The sequence below is a fragment of the Saimiri boliviensis genome, chromosome 16 (genome assembly GCF_048565385.1).
Source record: "Saimiri boliviensis isolate mSaiBol1 chromosome 16, mSaiBol1.pri, whole genome shotgun sequence".
In the NCBI taxonomy this organism is placed as follows: domain Eukaryota; kingdom Metazoa; phylum Chordata; class Mammalia; order Primates; family Cebidae; genus Saimiri; species Saimiri boliviensis.
This window is the reverse complement of record NC_133464.1, coordinates 67,866,561-67,890,252: the sequence shown is the minus strand read 5'-3', so window position 1 is coordinate 67,890,252 and position 23,692 is coordinate 67,866,561. Positions and strand designations below refer to the sequence as shown.

General features: G+C 36.3%; 1 protein-coding gene across 4 annotated transcripts in view; it reads right to left on the bottom strand.

Moving 5' to 3' along the window:
• The window catches only part of VWA8 (von Willebrand factor A domain containing 8), a 372,198-nt gene that overhangs the window by 145,605 nt on the left and 202,901 nt on the right, over positions 1-23,692 (bottom strand). For all 4 annotated transcript variants that reach the window (XM_003934387.4, XM_074387788.1, XM_074387787.1 and 1 more), the window contains 4 exons: positions 12,265-12,340; positions 9,876-10,011; positions 7,330-7,449; positions 1,239-1,444 (listed from right to left, as the gene is read on the bottom strand). In XM_003934387.4, coding sequence (XP_003934436.2) covers positions 1,239-1,444; positions 7,330-7,449; positions 9,876-10,011; positions 12,265-12,340 — 538 coding nt within the window. The remainder of the gene's footprint in view (positions 1-1,238; positions 1,445-7,329; positions 7,450-9,875; positions 10,012-12,264; positions 12,341-23,692) is intronic.

Genomic DNA, 23,692 nt, shown 5'->3' with positions numbered 1-23,692 from the left:
ATGGGATATTCCAATGTATGTATGCCTTATAGAATAGTTAAATCACACTGATTAATATTCATTATTTAACACATCTTTTTTTGTGGTACAAATATTACTTAACATCTACTTTCTTAGCAATTTCAAAATATACATTACATTATTATTAACTATAGTTACCATGCTGTGCAATAGATCTCAAACACTTATTTCTCCTAACTGGAACTTTGTATCCTTGGATCAACATCTTCCCCTTTGTGCACTCTCCCTGCCCCATCTTTCTGTTTTTCTTTCTAGGGTTTTCTTGGAGGGTTGGGGATAGGTAGGAGGTCAAGTGTCGTTGAGTTGTATTTGTTCGCTTGGAGACCGTTGCTTGTTCTGTAAGTAAGATTTATTATCATTTTTTTGTTTGTTTTCTTTACTAAGGTGGAGTACTCATTGCACATGGTCACAAGAAATTTCACTCTCCTGCCTACTCTATCTTGTAAAACTTTCCTGCAGTATTTACAGGTATTTAATCAGTACTGTTAGTTCTGACTGTTTACTGTTGTCTCCATGTGATTTGTTTCAAAATAAAAATATTTTTTATCCATATACCACATGCTTGTTGTAAAAAGCCAAACACTCTTACAGGAAGGTTTCCCCACTAACTCACTCTCTTGCCTCACCTGCCCTCCAAAAACAGCCTTCCACCAAATTTCCTAACTCCTCGGTAATGACTACAGCATAAGACCTTGCCAGGCTAGGTGTGGTGGCTCACGCCTGAAATCCCAGCACTTTGGGAGGCCAAGGCGGGTGGATCATGAGGTCAAGAGATTGAGACCATCCTGGCCAACGTGGTGAAACCCAGTCTCTGCTGAAAATACAAAAAAAATTAGCTGGGCGTGGTGGCACATGCCTATAGTCTAAGCTACTTGGGAGGCTGAGGTGGAAGAACTGCTTGAACCTGGGAGGTGGAGGTTGCAGTGAGCCGAGACTGTGCCACTGTGCTCTAGCCTGGGGACAGAGCAAGACTCTGTCTCAAAAAAAAAAAAAAAAAAAAAAAAAAAAAACCTTGCCAAAGGTTAATTCAAAAGCTAAACAGATAATGTTCATTGGCCTACCATATTTACAACTTAGATTGTAAACATTTCAAATTATGTAATCTGAATCATTATTATATTTATGGAAATTAAAAGCTCTAGCACAAATTGTGCAGTCTGAAAAAATAAGAGTGTGATGGCGTCTTCTAAACCACTATACACAGGTGTGTGTCATACCTGTAAATGTTTGACTATGTTGACAACTTCTCTCGTAGAATAAGGATAGTTAATAATTCCTTGGTCAGCCAAACTCCTCAGCTCTCCAAAGGCAGCCACAAGCTTCTGAAGGATGGGCTCAGGCACATTTGGTCCATACTGTCTGAGCATCTCAAGCTCCGAGTGGGGTTTGGGGTTATCAACTGCATGGCAGCTAAAAATATCACCTAAATGAGAGAAAAGATCCACATTCAATATGCACCGAATCCATTACAATGCCACAGGAAAAAATGGAATGCTTGTTTAAAGAGCATTAGTTGCTCATCAAAGCACAGAAAGCTCATCCAACAATAGGATGGTACAGAGAAGAAAGTAAACAACGGAAGCAAAAGAAAACTGGGTAATGGATGGTTTATCTCCATGAATTTATTTTTGTTAAAAATTTACATAATACTTGAATATATGCTCACCAGGAGATATTCTAATACAAAGAGAAAAAAAAGTCTCCTTTAAGTCTCTGCCAGTGCCACTCCTTCCCCCAAAAGCACTGAGTCTTAATGTTCAATGTATTTATTTTTCCAGACCTGTATTAGTACTTTTAAAAAAAATGCATCTATGCAGAGTTTAGATAATTTATTCCTTTTCTATTAATGGGAATATATTCTTCATATGGTTCTGAGACAGCCTTTTTAATTTCAACAAATGTTGAGTATCTTCAAAAATTATATACATCTAGCTCATATAAATGCTTCTTTATGCACTAAAAAAGGGAGAGTTAGCACATCACTCTCTAAACACTTTGTATCTTGTGCAGATTGATGGAATATACTTTAGAGGTTAGTTGTGGTAAAGTAAACCTGTAGAGACATTGTCTAATTTAAAAATCAAGAAAAGGAATGTAGAAGCATAATAGTTCATCTGTAATTTAGGCAAATGAGAATGCACTAGAAAAATAATTATATTGATTCATAATCTAAAAGAGCAGGGATCAAAGGAAGTAAAAGTAAATAGACTTACATTACTTAATATGCTCATTTTAGAAAATAAGGATATCTAGTAAGGTAGCAATAAGAGCTTACTTTGATTTAGGAACAATTTGAACAAATAGTTACTTTGTATGTGCGTATTTAAAATCAATTGAATAAAATGAAAGTCATGATAACTTCAAAATTTTATCACATAGACCAAAGCTTTTCAAATAGAAAGGTGAAGAATGGCTTTTGCCTTTTTTTGCTGAAAATAAAACCTACCATTAACATAAAAAGGTAATTGACCCCTCATTCATTTGCTCATCAAATAATGATTAATTAGGACAGTAGAAATGGTGATGCTAGGGGAGGTCAGTCAGGTAAACCTCATGAGAAAGTAACATCTGAGTAAATGTTGATACCCAGACAGCTGGTACAGCTAATCCAAAGACCCTGGCATGTGGAAGGAAGAGGAAGGAGAGCAGAGTGGTTGGAATAGAGTAAGTGGTGAGAGCAGCACCGAGCAGTACAGGACATGAGGTTTAAAGACATAGGAGGATGTGAAAGACATACTGTGCAGGATACTACAAACTGTTGTAAATACTTGTACCTCTACTCAGAATAAAATGGGAAGCCATGGAGGATTTTAGCAGAGAAGTGTACTGCTGTGTTGTGAACAGACGCAAAAGGGTATGGGAAGACAAATATCTTGTCAGCAGAAGCACTGACCACACTGACTGTATTTCCAAGAAGATTTGTAGAGCAAACAGTGCAGACTTGGAAGACATATTCTCTCTCTTTGTCTCTCTCTTTCTTTGTAAAAAAGTAATTTGGGTTACCAAAGCTCAGGGTTACTTTTGTACAAGGCATCTCACTGTAACTGCAGGTATCATTTGGCCCTCTTTCTGCTATCCTGTAGGAACCGGGGCTTGAGGAACTAGCACAAATGCTGATACTTTACTACTGCTTTTGCTGAATAATCATCCCTCTTGTTTCTGACTCAGGAGTCTAGCGTCTTCTGCCATGAAAGCCTTCTGTGGCAGGCTAAATTGTTAGCTTAAAAGTAGAATAAACTCTTAGATTTTTCGCAGTTCATAAAAAAGAATAAGGCTGGAAGCAGGATGCCCCATTAGGGGACTATAGAAGTAATCCAGGTAAGAGATGATGGCGGCTTAGGTCAAAATGGTGGCAAATGGAAGTGATGGGAAAGTAGGATATTTCTGAATATATTTTGAAGGTATAACCAATAAAATTTCAGGATATATGGAAAAGAGCATTGGAGAAAGAGAGAAACCAAAAATGAATTTGGAGTTGTCAATGATAGCGATTTACAAAAGACTATAAATTAATCAGATTTAAGAAAAAAAATGTCTATCATGGACATGTTAAATTTGAGATATAGGAGCTATTGAACTGGAAGCTGGATATGAGTATGAAGTTCAGGAAGGAGGCCTGGGCTGGAGATAAAAATTTGGCAATAACAGGCATATAATTGATATTCTAAAATATGACACATTCTGATTTTATTAAAAGAATGAATATAGATAGGCAAGAGGACCAGGGCCTGAGCCTTGGGGCATTCTAACAAGCTCCAACAAATAATGCTGAGTAGGAATAATTGACAAGGTAAGAAACCAAAAACATACTTGAAGGCATATTGTAAGTTAAGTGCAAGAAAATGCATCAAAGATAAGAGAGTGACTAACTGTATCCACTATATATTATATTAAATACCGCTGATAGAATTAGTAAGATGAGGACTAAGAATCAACCACTGGATTTAGCAATAGGAAAGTCACTAATGACCTAGACAAGAACTGTTTCTGTGGAGTAATGGGAGCAAAAATCTGATTAGAGTGCATTTAAGTAAGGATGGTGCAGAAGAAATGGAGATAGCAAGTGTAGACAACTTTTTTGAGTATAAACGACTGTTGTGAGGAATTTTGCTATAAAGGAGAAGAAAAAAGTAGCCATAGGTGGCAAAAAGAGTAAGATTAAGAGATTTGTGTATGTGTTCCGAAGAAGAAGGAAATAGCATGATTGTATGCTGATGGGAATAATATAGGGAGAGGGAAGTTGCTGATATAGGAGAGGAAGGGAAGAACTGCTAGAGCAGCAACCTTCAGAAGGTGGGATCTGGTGCTTATCTGGAGGATCTCCCTCTAGATGGGAGTGTGAACAGTTTACTGCAACAAGTGGGAAAGCAGAGCATCATAGGTGGAAGACTTGGTGGTAGGAGTCTGTGGACATTCGTTTTTAATTGTTTTCATTTTTCTCAGTGCAGTAGGAAGTCAGGAGAAAGCAATGGAAATCTACAAAGAAGTCAGTAAACAATCCCGGTGAGCAATGGGGAATGAATGAAACTGGTGGGAAAATGAAGGAGAATTTCCCTTTCCCCTCTTTAAGCCCTTCTTTATTGCAATCTCTTGCAGCAAGTGAATGTTCAAGGATAGTATAATTTTAAAACAAAAAGAAATTCATGCAGCAGTGTTGAGCTGCGAGGAGAGAGAAGATAAGAATTATCCTAGGAGAACAGGAAAGTGAAAGGTCTAGGGAAGCATCACGTGATTGCAGTTAGGGACACTTGAGGTCCATCGTTAAAAATTTGAAACAAGATTGGTCAGAGCGGTTTTGGGCTTTTTCTAACCACATTCAGCTGCACGTGTGTAGGTTCAATGTTGTCAGAGAGTGGGCGGTAACCAGGGCAGAGGGGTTCCAAGTATATAGGATAAGCTAAGAGAGGGTCAGGGAAACTGAAGAATATATGTAAGAGAATCATAAATGTGAAAGATCATGAAATTGAAGCTGGGCAAGAGAAAAAAAGGCTATGTAAAGGTGAAGAAAATATATCAAGATGGGTAAATGAAAAGGTGGTAGGATCAATGGATTGGAGCTTTTCATACATTTGAAGAATTGTTGGATTTGGTGTACTAGAGGGAGTAGATGGAAAGACTGGAGGTGGTGGATGCATGGATGAGATAAAAATCCCAAGGACAAATGAGAACAGAATATGAAGCTGAAATTATAGAAGTGTCAGCTATAGAAACTAGCCATGAGTGGCTCAGGTGTGGTATAAGATAAGACCACTGGGATAAAAAAATCCAAGGAGGCAAGAGGCCAGAGAGTTGGAAGGGTCATGTATGTGTATACTAAAACCACTCAAGAGTAGGGTTGGAGAGCACGAGAATGAGCAAAGGGCTAGAGATTACGGAGAAGTGACAACAATGAGTAGGAGTAGATGACAGAAGCAAAGGGCTGCAAAGATGTAATCTGATGACATGAGATGTAAAGCTGGGGGATTTTAGGGAAGAGAGAAAGAGAATGATATAAAGGCAGCAATAAGGAGCAAAGACTCTTTACCTCTTCAAGGCCCAGGGTGGGAGAAAAAACACCAGTGCTTGAAAGGACTTTGGTGAGAGGAACGAACTTCAGGGGTGGGCCAGAATTTCACCAGAGCAAGAGCAGATGGTACAATATGTTTCAGGATTTGGAAGTGGATGGAAGATGGAGACAGAACAGGGAGTGAGTATTCTTAATAGGCATTAAAATAAATGTAATAAGGAGTGACTTGGGGTATAAGGGGCGAACTATAAAGAACCCAAACATAAAAAGAACTCAAACCTCTCTACAATTAGAAACAACTTTCTTGGGTGTGTTTACATTACTACATTTCTAAGTGCATCAGTAATCTATGACTTGTTAGTAACTTTTAAGGTAACATCTGTACAGAGTAAAAACTACAAAAATAGTATAACTGAGTATTTTATTCTCCCATCCCTAACTTTCACTGCAAACAATGCCTTATCAGATTTTTGTGGACCTTCTGGAGAAATTCTATGCATATACAAGCTTATGCATGTACACATCCCTCCTGCCTTTTCCAAAACATATAAAGGTAAACTATTATATACACTTTACTGACTTATTGTTTCAATTAATATTTTGAGTACTAATTTTTTTTTTATGTCAGCATTGGTAAACTTATTCTGTCTTTTTTAAACAGCTGCATAGAATTCTATTGTGTGGATACAAAAGAATTTCTTTACTCAGTCCCATTTGGATTGTTGTTTAAATGGTTGTTTCCAATCTTTCTATTATAAACCATGTTATAGTGCCTATCCTTGTACCTAAACATTGTATAGGTAAATTCCTTGGATAAATTCCTCTCTGGGTAATTGACAGATCAAAGATCCCACTGAGAGACAGGGCCTTGCTTCACATTAAGTATGAGGGTCCAGAATTATATAGTTGCTATAAAGAAGAGAAGTCCTTCTTAAAGACTTTTGATGAGTCAGTTTAACCCAGGGCCTTTCCAATCAATGTGAATCAGTCTCCTCAGAGCTGATCTCAATCCTTTTCATGATTAGGGGAATGTGAAATAAGCAAAACCATTTCTTATTTTGTGTTTTATTCCAAGAGGTCCTAAACGACAAAGTATAGTATAATGGTTTAAGAAAAAGCACTCTGGGATCAGAAAGACTTAGATATGAAGCCCAATTCCACTAATTATCTCAGACACTATAAAAAATAATCTCTCTGGGATGGGTATGGTGGCTCACACCTGCAATCTCAGCACTTTGAGAAGCTGAGGCAGGAGGCTCACATGAGGTCAGCAGTTTGTGACCAGCCTGGCCAACATGGTGAAACCCCATCTCTATTAAAAATACAAAAAGAGTTTGCTGGCCATAGTGGTGTACACCTGTAATCCCAGCTACTCGGAAGGCTGAGGAAGGAGAATCGCTTGAACCTGGGAGGTAGAGGTTGCAGTGAGCCTAGATCACGCCACTGCACTGCACTCCAGCCTGCACAATGAGAGCAATACTCCATCTCAAAACAAAACAAAAATTAACTGGGTTCACTGGTGCATGCCTGTAATCCCAGATACTGGGGAGTCTGAGGCAGAAGAATCGCTTGAACCTGGGAGGTGGAAGTTGTAGTGAGCCAAGATCATGCCACTGCACTCCAGGCTGGGTGACAGAGCAAGACTCCATCTCGAAAACAAAACAGAACCAAAAAAACCTCGTTGAATATCAGATCTTTTGGTGGCACAGCACATGATAAACATTCAAGGACAGCCATTACAGCAGTGTTACTAATACTATTATTACTACTATTGGCATTGTTATTATCATTACTGTTTTTACCTAAGGTACTGAAGAAATCATTGCCTAGGAAAGGAAATCCAGGTCTGTTTGCCAGAACGATCATCCTAAAATCAGGATGAATCACTACAACATTTTCTCTTCCATTCACATTAGCAGAATCTGAAAAACAAAATTAAATTTTTATTTATTCTTTATCAATATTTAATAATTCTTAAAAATATCAAGCAACAGTCTTTAAGATAACGCAAATAGTTACACTGTTCAATTACAAAAGGCTCTAAGATATTTGGCTGTGATAACTTGGTTGCAGAGGAACCAAACACTGATAAAACATATACTAAATTGCACAGGAACTTGCATTCTCATGTACCTTCAGTGTACATCTAAAAAAAAAGCAACCTTATCCAAATGTAGACTTACAGTACTTAAATCTGGCTTGAGATGTTGTTAGTCCTTAAAAAATTAAAGATAGAAATCCATAACAAGGGATAATCCAAGGAATAGCCAAAGGATAATCCAAACATTCTTTAGTTTTTATTAATTCAGCAACCGCATCCTTTTGCATAGAGCCTGCCATTATGCAGCTAAGGAGTTATTCCTGTTTAGATCATGCACCCTGCAACCTAAATACATATTAACAGAATAAAGGTCTTAAAAACCTAGCCAACACATTAGTGCAACATTGATTTATTTCCAATCAAGGGATTGTACCACAGTTCTTAAAATAAGTGATCTCAAGTTGACTAGGGCTTTCTTTTGTGAAAGGTATTTCTACCGGCTAGTGTACATTTCAGATAGAACTGGAAATCTGGAAAATAATTTAAGATAGTACAAGTTTTATTATGGTTCTTTCGGGAAGAACCACTTGCTAAATGAATTTATTTAAATCCCACCCTTAGGTTGCCCATCTATTTAAAACCAGAGTAGCCAACCAGAGTAACCAAATAAGGTGAGACTAATAACTAAAATCTTCAATATTCAAAGAGAGTATGTAAGGAAAACGCCGTTAAAAAAAGTACAAGTGCTTTTTCTGAGCCTGAGCTTAGCACTAATGAAAGCATTCTAATATTTTGGTTTCACAATGAATTTGTGTGAAAAATGAAAAAATTTTAAACTATCATTAACAAATGATAGTTGTGAAGTACCTGCAGTTTTATTTGAGATGAGTCTGGAAGAAACTACTTTCATTTTTAAAAAATGATATCAAAAAGTAATCTTTCAGCATCTACATATTCATGTACACCAATACAACCAATAGTTTTCACTCTGATCTCCATTAATCTTAGTAGTAGAAAATAACAAGGATATGTGGCCACAGGCAAAATTTAATCAGTTAATGAAAACAATGACAATAAAAAATGAAAAATTTAAAAAGTAAAGAAAATAAAAAACATAACCTTACAAGTGATGGTTCATGAAACCACATTCAAAGGAGCTTCAAGTGCTCTTATTCAAAATGTCAGCTACAATCATACTTGAATTTAAAATTATAATGACTCTTCTTCAAAAATACATCAGAGAATGCAGAGGGTTGCCAGGAGATAATTATTTCCTAACTACAATTGTGTTTCAGCAATTGTCTTTTCCAGTTCACTTTCCTCATAATGCCTCATAAGGGCAGGCAGAATTCTAAGAGTCTGAATGATCTTTTTTTTTTTTTTCAAGAGAAAGCATTCAGGGTAACTCAAATTCTCATTTTCCACACAAATTCACTGTGAAACCGAAATATTAGAATGCTTTTATTATTATTATAAATATTATTATTTTTATAAATATTATTATTATTATTATAAATATTAGAATGCTCAGGCTCAGAAAAGGCACTTGTACCTTTTTAACGGGGTTTTCCTTTCATACTCTCTTTGAATATTGAAGATTTTAGTTATTAGTCTCAACTTGTTTGGTTACTCTGGTTGGCTATATATTTTCAGTGGCCAGTTATAGATTTTCAAGTCCTTTGAGGACACAAAAATTTTAAATTTTAAATTAGAAAATGTTCTCACATTGTATCAGACAAATTTAATTGTTCCTTGTAGTTTAGATACACTGATGAGATTAATCGATCTTCTTTTTTATTTTTATTTTTCCTAACAATAACAACAAAAAGGTGTGTATGGAGAGGGGCAGGAGACAATGAAAAATAGAGAATGACTTCTTCCTATGGTAGAAGTGTGTATGTAATATATGCCTTTATATATACACACGTATTTACCCCATATATATGTACATATAATATAAAATGTCCAGCATTTGTTCATTATAAGTGAATTGAAAAAAAAATCATACACAAATAGGAGATGAGTATAAGGGTTAATATGCTAGTACTGTCAGAGTAGACAAAGCTGATTTGTCCTAATACTACTACTAAAAATTTCAAAGAGGCTCACTGGCTATAAAAAGTAAAACTGACAAAGCTAGATTCAGATGTATTAATGTTTGCAAATGATTGTCAACACAGGGAACTTAAGTTATATTGAACATATGCTTATTATTTGTAAGTAAGTAGCCAGCTAAGCTTCTGATTTGATACCAAAGATCTAAACATTGTATGTATAAAAGGAAACACTGCTTTTTAAAATACTCACTTGCAACAATGCGTCTTCCATCTGCTAGAATCATTTCTCCATTTTCTACTAGAGTTTTTAAAATACAGGTGACATTTGTTGGAGCTTTGTCTGCCTCATCTACTACCAGAATATGACCAAACTCTACTGCTTTAACCTTTGAAGACAGAAAATTTATCATAAACAGTTACATGAAGACAGCCATTATTAAAACTTAATTATTTACTGCTTTGGATTTATAACAGCTGGTTTGATTTAAGTTATGAGTATTCTGTCTCTGTCTCTGTCTCTCTCTCTCTCTCTCTCACACACACACACACACACACACACACACACACACTTCTATAGCAGAGCTGGAAACAAAACATTGGGATTTCTACCAAAAGTTTCACATAGTTAATAAACTGCCAACTCTACAGTAATCTTTTTATTTCATTTTAGTATTAAAGTTATTCCCATGGTAGTGGTACCCAACAACATTTCACACTCAAGAGTAGGAGAGATTTAAAACAAGCATAACAAATAGAGAAATTAAAGTCTCATGGGAGTTACGAGGAGTGACATCACTATCATTGTGAATATTAGAACACTGAATTTGTTAAAGCTCTTAAAAGAGTATACAATTGTAATAGACCCAAATGGACAGTGCAGAAGAGGTGGGTACTCAAGACAAAGAAAATCAATGGTCAAACTCAAGAAATCCTGGGACATATCTAGAAATGAGTGACTATGAACAGTCTATGTTGGCTGAAGTAGAAGTTAAATATAAGAAAAGGGATGGGAAGGGTAGCCTGGGTGTCTACCACTAAGGGTTTAACTGCCAGACCAAGAAATAGGTAGTTTGCCCCATTAAGCAATGGGATGCAATTTAATGCTTCTAAGTTCACACACTATAGAAGTCGAACTTGGAGCTACACCTCAAGACATTTAATGTGGTGACAATATGCAGAATAATTTGGCTAAAAAGTGGTTTGGAAACCTGATTTGAGAAAGGTATGAAAAAAATGGAAATAAAATATGTCATATAGATTTGAAGGTTTTGTAGAGGCAGAATCTATAGTCTTGGAAACTGCTTAGATGGGAATAAGAGAAAGGAAAAATAAAAGTCTTGGATCTAATGTGACTGGGTTGATGGTGACATCACGAAAAGAAAGATGAAAGCTAGAGAAAACTCTTAAAAATGACGGGAGGATAAAAGGAGATGTCCAATCAATTTAAGTGTAAATCTCAAGATTTTTTTAAAAGTATAGTAAGAAATATGACATAAAGTAGACAATACATAATTTTTCTCCTAGCATGATATATTTTAAGAAAATACAGATTAAGAAATGGGCATTCCTTCTACCACAATTATGTTAAACCATGTTAAAAAAACTTATAAGAAATTTCTTTAATCCTAAAATTTAAATAATTTTAGGATTAAAAAAACTGCACTTTAAAAAAAGAGAACACATAGCTTCTATCCTCAACCTTGTCTTTGTTCCAGGACAGTCAGGCCCAACCTGGGAGAATTCAGGCAGAGATCCTAAAGACTCCACTCCCTTGGGTCTGGACCACAGAGGTTTCCGTGATGGCTTATTTGTGCCATTACTGCAAAGGTGTCAACGTGCGCAGAGGGACGTGCCTGGCAGGCTGAGATTTCTTTGGGTCTTGTGTAGGAAGTTGAGGACTGGATCTTCCCAGCTGTCTAAAACACTGGGCTAACATTTTATTAATTAGAACAATTTTAAAAAACTTTTCTAGAAACTTTACCTATTTTTAAATTTTGTTACATTCGAAAATGATGGTAAACTTTAAAAAAACCTGGAATAGAAAAGAAATCAACAGAGGATTTCTGTCATTCTCTAAACCTCTCACTCTGAAGGGAGGAGAACAAAATAGGAAAACATATTATTTTCCCAATAATTTCCATATAAATAACCACTCCTAAAATGAACATGAATGAATGCTTTCCAGTTAGGCTGAAATATATTAGAATCTGATGTGATTTGGCTGTGTCTCAAATCTCATCTTGAATTGTAGCTCCCATAATTCAAGGGAGGGACCCAGTGGGAGATAACTGAATCATGGAGGCAGTTTCCCCCATACTGTTCTTGTGGTGGTGAATAAGCCTCACATGATCTGATGGTTTTATAGGGGGAAACCCTTTTACTTGGTTCTCATTCTCTTTTGGCTGCTGCCATGTGAGATGTGCCTTTTACCTTCTGCCATGATTGTAAGGTCTCCACAGCCACATGGAACTGTGAGTCCTTTAAACCTGTTTTTATTTATAAATTACCCAGTCTCAGGTATATCTCTATAAGTAGCATGAAAACAGATTAATCCATGAGAGATCCACTCCTTCAAAAACTGAAATACAACAATGATTCAAAAATACACTTGAAAATATTTCTATGATTAGATTACTAACCAAAGGTGAGTCTTCATATACTATAAGTCCATCTTTAACTGAAGGCTGAAGTGTAAGAGTTTGTACTGTGGTATCCCTAAAGCAAAACCAACACATTTTATAGTTAGTAAAGAAATAAACTGATGATTGATCATGAATAAAAATACAACACAGGTGCATTTTTAAAAAGATTTTTGTTCATCATCCTCCCCCCCAACAAAAAAAAAAAAAACAGCAAGTGAAATTTCTTTCGATAACAGTATTTTATACACTTAATACAGTATAAATTAAAAAGAATTTGAGAAGTAATCCAGATTTATAGATTATCCAGGTTCTTTACTTCTTTCTTTCTGCTAATATCTCTTGTAACCACTTCATACCTCAAAATTACCTACTGAGGGTGAAGAGGAGAAATTAAGCATATATATTTATATTACATATAATAATTATGCTGTTTAAGAATAATTTTGATGGCAAGTTTGGTAATGCTGACACGGACAATTAAAGCAAATCTAGGAATTACACATTCAGGCCCAACCTGCCATTACTAGGTGCCAAACACAGACTGTCTCACCACATGCCATGAATATTCAAGAATTACTTTATGGGATTTTGAGCATTTCTGTTGGGTTTAAGGCAACCCATTATATTTCTTAAATCTATTTTCTACTATTTATCTGACCCTCCTTTAGACCAGGATCTTCATAAGTACTAACAGTTAGCTATCCTGATGTTAAGAGCCTTCTTAATGAAAAGATATAAAGTTCATAACAAGTATGGATATTTTTGCCAAAATGTACGTAGGAAGTTACAGGTGATAGGTAGGGTCAGATATTTTTAATGCGATCAATTTTGTATCTTCCCCCTCTGCATGTACTCTACCTCAAAAATGAAAAATCTTATGTCCAGCAAGATTATTTCCCACAGAGAATTAGAACTACTTTAAAAATGTGAGTAGCATCTTTGAGGAGTTCAAAGTTATTTTTTCAAACTGCCCTACTTCTTATTCAAAGTAAAGCATGAAGCTGCAGTTGTGTTGAATATCTACTATGTATAAGACACTACTGGACAGTGAACTTCAGACATCCATGTTATACTTGTGAAACATATACCCAAATGCCAAACTTTACTACAATCTATTAAAATTGTAAAACGTGTATCTGTTTTTTAAAAAGTAATAAATAGCACTTGACAATCAAAAATAAGACAAAATTAAGATATTATCAAATAACTTTTTTCTTTTAGCAGAACAAATATAATAAAATCAGTTAATTGCTTTGAGAGGCAGGTGTGGAGTAGTGCAAAGACCTTGGAGTCAGATCAATCAGGATTCAAATTCTTGTTTTTGCCACTTATTGACCACGTGATTTTGGGGAAAGTAATAAAGCCCACCCCAAAGGATTGCTGATAGAACACTTGGAAAGTGTCGAACACTGTATCTGGCAGACAGTAGAGGTGTAATTACATATCAGCTTCAGGTATTTATTATCAATATTGCTGCTGTTGTAACTGACAGTTCCTTTCCTGTCTACCTTCCACTTGATCTTCGGTATTTTAGCATAGATGGTACTTGTTGAAAAATCTTTTCCCTGACCTTTTGTAGACCAGCTTAGGTGCCCCTGCTATGTATTCCCCTTGTGACCCACATATCCCCTATTTCAGCCCTTAACACACTATACTGTAAGTACTTATTTTACTATCTTCCTACATAGACTAAGACCTAAGAGTATAGAACATGTCTACACTGTCCTTCATTCTGTCCCCATCTACAAGATGTTGGCTCACTGGAGGAATTCAATCAATATTTGTTGAATGAATGAAATAAACAAAAAACATGAAAGGTAAAAGACAACGTTGTAGTTTATAGTTCAGGATAAAGTATATGGACTTCCAAATTTATTGGATCATTGGATTTTTTTTTTTTTTTTTTTTTTTTTTTAAACAGAGAATCTGGAGCCTACTCCAGTAAGTGTTGGGTTAGAGTAAGGCTAATTCTTAGGGGTAAGAAATGGTGCATTCTAAGGGATGCATCTGTAAGTTTGTATTAGAAAGTATAGTCATGTTGAGAAGGTGTGCTTGGGGTTGACTAGTCAAGGGACTGAGAAGTTGATGATTTATGTCCATGTTGGAGTTGAATCAGTACTTACGGTTGTAGTAGGTACCTTCTACATCAGAGCCCTCATTTACTGAGCTTGAACAGGTATGCTGGCAATACAATTATTGACATTTACAATTTGTACACCATTTGCCTTATTTGCATCTAACTTGGAAGGGTTCTCCTTCTAACTTAACCAAACAGTTTCTTCAGTTAATTTTCTGGGACTCTGGTCTATTGCCGTTCCTGATTTCTATCCAACTTCCATCCCCATAATCCTGGCTCTCCTGGGCCTGGTACCTGCCCCCATAATCTACTGCTTCTTATGGCCCTAGCACTACACTTTACAAAGAATCTAATTTTGTTTATCTTCCCTAAAAAACAAATTAAATTATGTCTAAAAATAAAGCCCTGTGGGATGATAGGGAAAGTGAAAAATACATTGTGGCAAGTTATTGATGATTATCAACCTTTAGTATAAATAAAACGTTCCCTATATAACAAATTGATTGTTAGGTATCTATTTTCTGTATTTATAGGCTTTATAAACTTACTGCAGGATATATGTTATTTTTTTGCTAACAAATTAATTATTAGAGTTTGAAAAAAATCAAGAATAAAGTTTAATTAACCTCATATTCATTGTTAATATTCTAGCAGTAGAGAAGGGGGCAGAGGAGGAAGGAAAATAGATGAGTTCACACAGATTTTTATAGCAATATAATGAATTTCTCACCTCAGCTTTCACATATTTAATGGGTAACAACATGTCATCTTCCAGCACCAAAGAAAAAGAAAAAGGAACTCTTGCATCATTGTCAGTAGAAAGGAAATTCAGCTGTTATCTTAATAATTATTGCGCTTCATAGCAGATTAAGAAAAGTAAATTCAAGCTGAATTCTACTTTTAAAAAGAAAATGAAATTGCTCTGTACCACTCAAATTCTGATAGCATACAACTTGTCAAATTAGATTTCTCAAAAGACTTCTGTGCTAGAAATAAAAATCATAGGTTTGAGGAAACAAGCACAAATTAGATGATTTCCAAAGGAGACTAAAATCAGGATAAATGCAAATGGAAAACGTGGCTGTTAATGGAGTAGCCTGCAAGACAGAGAAATTTGTAAGATAAAAGTGGTTTTGTTCTGCTCTTATAATTAATCCCTTCATCTAATACATAAAAAAAAGGCAAAGGCTAGTAAATATGTAAAATAATATTGAACTTAAGAAATTAGTAGGTTTGTGTTTCAGTAAGTTACCCTCATTTTGTAAATGGGAAACAATCCACTATTGTCTGCATAAGACTTCCTACAATAAGAAAACAGGCTTGATTTCCGAGATATCCTATAAAATTATAAACTTTAACTTAGTAAGTGATAAAATGACTACTGTTGTCACAGGTAGCAAAAACTGACTCTTAAAGACAATATAGTATTTCTTATTCAGAGGGTATTTGATTAAAATCATTGCTCTGCATTTATGAGCAACTTGGATAAAAAGATTAATTCTCCACACAAATAAATGATGACCCTAAGAGAATATTTTATTTCCTGCAATTTCAATCCTCTTACGAATTGTTCCTCTGAAAAACAGCTTTGAAATATAAGCTAATGAAAATTAAGTGTCACAACAATACCAGGGAGAAGAAAACTTAAAACATATTTTAGTTACACGTTGTTAGCCTAAAGCTTAAAACAGAGATGTCTTTCCAGTACATAATATTTATTAATAATACTTGATGAATTAATTAAAATGTTCAGCTAAGTGCTGACATTTATGTTCTCAGTGTTCTCACTTTTTACTATCTTACAAACTACAGCATCTATTAACTAAAGCCTGTGCCACTAAAGGGGCTGCTCAAAGAAATACTGTACTAAACTCTATTCTAAACTCTGTCATTTTAAAGTCTTTTTTTGAAAAAATAGTTATTAATATTTCAGTAGTAATTTACAATTGTTCTATATGTAATAAAAGCAATTAAATTGTATAAAGACCAAGTTTTTGTCAAAATAAGGAAAGAAAATTGGCCTCTAGAGAGCAAGGACAATCTGTTTTGAAATCTGCTTATAAAGGTACATTAAGTTAATATCTTCTAATTTATTGAGGAGCAGAAGAGCTCAAAATAGTGATGTTTACTTTAAGGATGATATTTTAATAAGTTGTATCTTAGATTTATAGTTAGATTTTTTTTTTTTTTAAGAAAAACAATAATAGTTAAACCTAAGAGTGAAGGAAGAAAGAAGACACAGAAGAATTTCAAAGAGCTGATGAAAATCTTCTCTGTGTTTATAGTTCATTAAAATAGATATGGCTATAGGAATGGTTTCCTCAATAATACAAAACAAACATGAGAAAGGAAAGACAAAATATGGAGCAAAGGCAGCACTAAAAAAATATTTCCTCAGTCCTTTCTTTTTCTTTTTCTTTCATTCTTTCTCTCTCTCTCTCTTTCCTTCCTTCCTTTCTTCCTTCTTTCTTTCTTTCCCTCAATAATATGAGCCAAACATGAAGAAAAAAGACAGAATATGGAACAAAGGCAGCACTGAAAAAAATGTTTGTTTGCTCAGTCTTTCTTTCTCTCCCTCTGCCCCCCTCTTTCTTTTTTCCTTCCTTCCTTCCTTCCCTCCCTCCCTCCTTTCCTTCCTTCCTTTTCCTCCCTCTCCACCCTCTCTCCCTCCCTCTCTCACTTTCCCTCCCTCCCTGTCTGTCTGTCTCTCTCTTTCTTTCCAGAGTCTCGCTTTGTCACCTAGGCTGGAGGGCAGTGGCACAATCTTGGCTCGCTGCAACCTCCACTTCCCAGCTTCAGGCAATTCTCCTGCCTCGGCCTCCAGAGTAGGTGGGATTACAGTGTGTGCCACCACACTAGGCTACTTTTTGTATTTTTGGTACAGACGGTGGTTCACCACGTTGGCCATACTGCTCTTGATCTCCCAACTTCAGGTGATCCATCCACCTCAGTCTCCCAAACTGCTGGGATTAAAGACGTGAGCCACCACACCCAGCTGCTCAACATTTCATACAGAAGGTTAATTACGAAAATAGAATTAAATGGCAATTTTTAACAGTAAGACGTAAGTCTAACATCATTGATTGTGAGTTAAATGCTGTCAAAAGATATTTTTCAAGTGAAGATGAGTTCTTGGCATAATCAAGAATATAACTTTTGGCCGGGCGCAGTGGCTTAAGCCTGTAATCCCAGCACTTTGGGAGGCCAAGGTGGGTGGATCACGAGGTCAAGAGATCGAGACCATCCTGGTCAACATGATGAAACCCCGTCTCTACTAAAAATACAAAAAAAATTTAGCTGGACATGGTGGCGCATGCCTGTAATCCCAGCTACTCAGGAGGCTGTTCTATAGAAAGCACTTTACACTTATGAAACTTTTCAGTTGTTTATGGGTATCTACTTCACAAGGCATATTGTCTATAGACAAGGACATAACATTTTTTACAACTACCTAGTGTCTATCATTATGCCTTCAACATTATATGCATGCAAAAAATGGTTAGCCAAAGAATAAACACATAAGTGTATTAAATTATAAAATGAATTATATTTACATACTTCCAATGTGTAAAGTAGGTTATTAGGCATGAAGGGTTATAAAATAAATAGTTCATAGACCCTAATCTCAGGAAACTCACATGGCAGACAGGAAGATAGATATAAGGCAATTAAATAAAATTCATGTCAGAAGATGGCAAGGGCTGTAACAGAAATCAAAACAAAGCTCAGTGAGGACATAGAGGAGAAGCAAATTAGTATGCAATTAGTTGCATCAGGATTACCTGATGGAAAAGAACAGAGTCATGATGACGGAATTTGATTTTAACTGGCAGGAATGAGTAGAAAGTATGTCTAGGTGGAGGAAGAAACATGTAGAAGTTGGGGATGCAAGAGAAGTTTAAGCTTAGCTAGCATGTCTAGGATATAGCTGCATGGAAGGAAGCAGAGCTAGATAGGGAGGCTAAGTCCAGAGCATACAGTCTTCATTGCCATTCTGAAGAGTCTGACTTTCATTTTATGGAAAACATGAAGCCATCAGAGAACCAGTCATCTATCCATTTAAGAAAGAAATTTGAAGAAGATTCTCTAAATACATGTTTCAAAGATGGATAGAAGGAAAGAGACATTACATTCATTCATTTGTTTAACAAATGTTTATCAAACGTCCACCTTACTCCAGGCATCATGCTGGAAGTAGGCAGTTCAAAGATATATCCCTGCCCCTAAGGGGACCTCCCTGTTTAGCAGAGGAGACAGAGATGGGAACATGTAATTGTGATAAAAAATGACAGGTACAATAGCAGAGCCTGTTCTAGGTCAGTGGCTCTAAACATCAACAAAAGTGTTTACAAAGACACATTCTAAAATACACAAAAAAATGGAAACAAAAAACAACGAGCTAAAGGTGAAAAACAATACCTTAAAAACACTCTTGGATTTTATTGGTTAATAATATAAAACCCTTTTTGTTCTCATTAAAAATTAAAGAAGGATATTTTGGGAAGAACAATGTTATTGATACACTTTATTCTTTGTGTGATTTAAAGGTCTTCTCCTAAATTCAGTTTATTTTGCTACTTTGTTTTAATGCCTAGCATCTCTGAAATAGAGCTCACAAAAACGCGAGATCCAAATGGAAGACGTGCAATACTGACTGCACTCCCTGTAGTTCAACATGCATTTTTCAATCTCGTTTATCAAATATAGAAAGGTTCTTTTGCACCCCACTTTATGCTAATAGTGGCACAAAGAAAGGAACAAACATCTGCTTGTGGAGAAGAGGGAAGGATCTAAGATATTTTCTTAGAGGAAAACACTTTGATTTTCATTTTGAAGATAAAGTATGAGTTTTCCAGGTAGACTTTACAGGGAATTCCAGGCAGCAAGAGCTGCATGTGACAAGCTGGGGAGCCTTGGATATGGCATGTGATACCTGGGAACCACAGGCAGCTCATGTGGCTTAAGCATATGTGGGAGAGAAAGTGGAAGTAAGGCAAGCGAAACAGACAGTGCTCTTGTGGACTTGATGCTTTTGGCAATGGGAGTCATTGCAGGGTTCTGCGCAGAAGAGTAAGTGATCAACTCTATTGGTAGAAATATGTGAGGCATGGAAAGGAGAGATAGAGGCTGAGTTCTTAACCAGGAGGCTATGGCAATACTCCAGGCAAGAAAAGATGAGCAATGGACTGGTTCTCACTGCTACAAGCATGCTGACACGATGATTCTATTACCCTAGTGAGGGACTTGGCTTGTTACCTTTAGCTATTGGCTGCAGTCCTATTCCAAACTGCCGCTTGACCAAATTCTTACAACCCTCCATTTGCTGTAATCTGAAAGCCTGGCTATTTCTTTGCTTACAGATCAAATCTGCATTGGGTCAACTCATCAGCTGACTCTCCAGAACAGACAAAGTTGCTGAAATGTCAGAATGTCTTGCCACAAATCAACTACAATTATGAAAATAATAATTGCTGCCAAACATATCAGTGTTTGAGTTCTCCTCAAGTAGCTTTCTATTTACTCATCACATTATCCTTTAAAAATGTTTATATCTTTTTCATTTTTTTAATAGCATCAATATTTTCCTGTTTATTAAATTATGTGTTCATTGCCTATCTTCTCACCACTAGAAAGAAAGCTTCACGATAGTAGTGACCTTGTCTGTCATTCTGTTTATTGCTGTATTCTCAAGAACACTACTAGGGACATAAGAGAAACTCAGAAAAGATTTGTTGTAGTAGATCTCCTTTACCACCAAATGCAATTATACCCCAGCTACTGCAGCACTGACTTTTGAGAGCTCAAAGCTAAACCTTTCTCTAGAGAATTTTCTTCCACTAATGTGAGTTACCTCACCCAGAAATGCTAGAGAGGTCACAGGTGCCTGCTTCCCTTTCTCCCTCAGGGCAGCCTTTAATCAATAACTTAGGGATATGTGGGTGAAAAAGGCAGGTTCTCTTAATTCCAGGTGGGGTAATAACTGAGTAGCAGCATTCATGGTCCAGAACTCCTGTGAAGAGGCTGAGACTAGCTCTTAGCTAAACCACCTCTTTTCACTGGCCTTATCCTGAGTCCTTTACTTCCTTACAGATTTCACCTAAAAGCTCTCCCTCTAAATCATTTCTACAAGCATTCCCATCTCTGGTTCTACTGCTAGGGAACTCAAACTAAGACATCTGTTGACTGTTGCAATGAATGAATGAAGATAAATATAGAAATAATTCTTAGATCTTCTAACAACACTTTTAATTTTTCCAGCATAAAATATTATAGATACATCAGAGTTAACAGGAATTAGCTAATGAAGTTGTGAACTGAGCAACCCATAAGTACATAAATCTACTTACTACTAATTTTTTTTTTTTTTTTTGAGACGGAGTTTCGCTCTTGTTACCCAGGCTGGAGTGCAATGGTGCAATCTCGGCTCACCGCAACCTCCGCCTCCTGGGTTCAAGCAATTCTCCTGCCTCAGCCTCCTGAGTAAGCTGTGAATACAGGCACGCGCCACCATGCCCAGCTATACTTACTACTAATTTAAGCCCCTCATGCCATCCTCTTCAACTCATTAGTCACTGTTGCCATCATCTGAAGATTTGGGCTACAGCAGTAAGGAATGGCATTTTATAAAACTAAAAAAAAAAAACCAAACCCATTTTAAGTCTAATTGAATACAAAGAAAGTTGGGAGGTTTCTTCTTCATTCTGCTTATCTAACAACCCTATAAAAAAAACCTGCAGCTGGTGCTGACTAGAAAGGTCCAGAGAGAGGAGAGCAGGTTTAAGTGGTTGGGACGTGATGTGAAACACGTTAAGATATGATTGAAAGAGTTCTAATATTGAGTTGTTTTTATTTTTATTACAAATAAGGATTAAAATTTTTTAAAATCCCTTCTCCATCGGAATATCATTGATTTTATCATAGAAATAATGATGTTCTTAATTAAAAATTTTGCTTTACAAGTAAAAAAGGGATTAGAAAGTTATATAAATTTATCATAGTTATTGACTTGAGGAAGGGGAGACCAGATTGGAAGTGGTGACTAAAAGACACCTCAGCTATAATTATTGTGTTTTATTTCTGCAAAAAGAAGAGTAGAATCAAATTCGGAAAAATATGAACAGTTGTTAAATCTGAGTGATAAATTTGGATACGTATTATATAGTTTTATTTATATTTTTTGGATTTTTAACGTTTTTCTCAAACTAAAAAAGTACAGAACACTTGAAAGAAATGTCACTGTTCTCTAGTGGCAAAGGACGTAACACAACTAAGCAGAAAATACACGCTGCATCTCTGTGGTTCTCGAGCTCCTTAAGCTTGTGATTTAGAAAATAAAGATGAAGAAACCCATAGAATCCTGTCTCCAGTCTTCTTTTCCAAAACAGCCCTGAGCACGCCACTTGATGGTATCTCCAGTTTCAGGAGTCTGTGGCTCTGACTCGCCAACTCCATAACCCCAAAATTAGATGCCAGGATCATGTAACCACCTGATGGGTACACTGAAAGAAAGGATATTACTGAAGTACCCAGCTGAGGAGGAACATCATCTAAAAGATCATAGGAATTAATTTGGTTAACGTTTTTATGAATTACCTAGGTGATGGAACAGAAAACTGGACTATTAAATTTACTGATGAAACTCCTCAAAGGAGATATGATTGGGCATCAATGTAAGCAAAATAACCTAGAGAAGTGAAATTTAATAAGGATATCACTATTGAAAAAAATGGAATAATATGGAAAAATACTTTGGGATCAAGCTGAGCAAAGATTAGGAATATGATGCTAGAATTTTTAAAATCAAGTATTACATTATACATAGGCTGAAGTGTAGATTGTAAGAACTGGTTGCCCCACAGTCCTATCACATGGTTAATACTTTAGTGACATACTTACTGCAGTACTAGCCTCACTAAAATGCCATTTGGTTCAGCACAATAAAGTCAAGCATCAGTACAGTACAGTAGTTAGAACATAGGGCTGAAGCTGGAATGTATAAAACCAGCTGTGTGACCCTGGCCAAATTGTTTAACCTCTCTGTCCCTCAGAAGCTTCGTCTACAGAACAGAGATAGTAATGGTATTGATCTCATAGAGCTGTAGTGAGCAGTGAACAAGTTATAGTTTGAAAACAGCTTAGAACAGGGCCTGGCACACAGTAGCTACTATGTAAATGTTAAATAAAGAAACGAATATAATATAAAAATTTAAATCAATTTGGAGATCATCTAGAGGAGTAAAAAATTATTGTAAACCTGGATCTACATGGAAAAGTAGAGGCACTGGCATAATTCATTTCGTATTCTTAATGGGGAAACTACTGTCCAATTGCTGATAAAAATGTTTCTAAAACAGCTTTTTCGAATTCATAATGGGGGAGATGAGAAAGAGGGAATAGTACCCTGGCTATTTTGTGCAGCAGCTGACATCAGACAGGGCTCCAGTTCTCTAGTGTTCTTATCAGTGCTAAGAATGTTATGATGACTCAATAATAATTTTTTCCAGGAGACTTCAGAAAAGCTTCTACTTTTTCTATTTTCTGCCAGTATTTCTATGTGCCCTCTGGGACTTTGTGAATTTCAAAATTTATACTGTCACATTCAGTTTTCTTCGACTTAAGGAGAGCCTCATATGTTGAATTATGCTGTGCTTTGAAAAGCATGTCATCATTCACTCCGGAATATTTGATTTTAAGAGGGCCAACAGGCTGGGCGCAGTGGCTCATGCTTATAATCCCAGCACTTTGGGAAGCCGAGGCAGGCAGATACCAGGCTAGGGGTTAGAGACCAGCCGGGCCAACATGATGAAACCCCATCTCTACTACAGATACAAAAAATTAGCTGGGCACGGTGGCGCAAGCCTATAATCCCAGCTACTCTGGAGGCTGAGGCAGGAGAATTGCTTGAACCTGGGAGAGAAAGGTTGCTGTGAGCCGAGATCGCGCCATTGCACTGCAGCCTAGGTGACAAGGCAAGACTGACTCAAAAAAAAAAAAAAAAGAGGGCCAATAGTAGAGTTTTAAACTAAATTTGCTAAATGGTTTACTTCATTTGATTTCACACACACAAAAAGTATAAAAATATAACAGAGGAAAAGTGTTTTAACAATAACCATCCGTAATGCCATATTTTAATGACCTCAGTTGGTTACAGCATGTATATAACAGTTAAAGAACTATTATAGGCCAGGCATGGCGGCTCACACCTGTAACCCCAGAACTGTGGGAGGCTGAGGAGGGTGAATTATGATGTCAGGAGTTTGAGACCAGGCTGGCCAACGTGGTCAAACCCCATGTCTACTAAAAAAAAAATACAAAAATTAGCCAGGTATGGTGGTTCATGCCTATGAT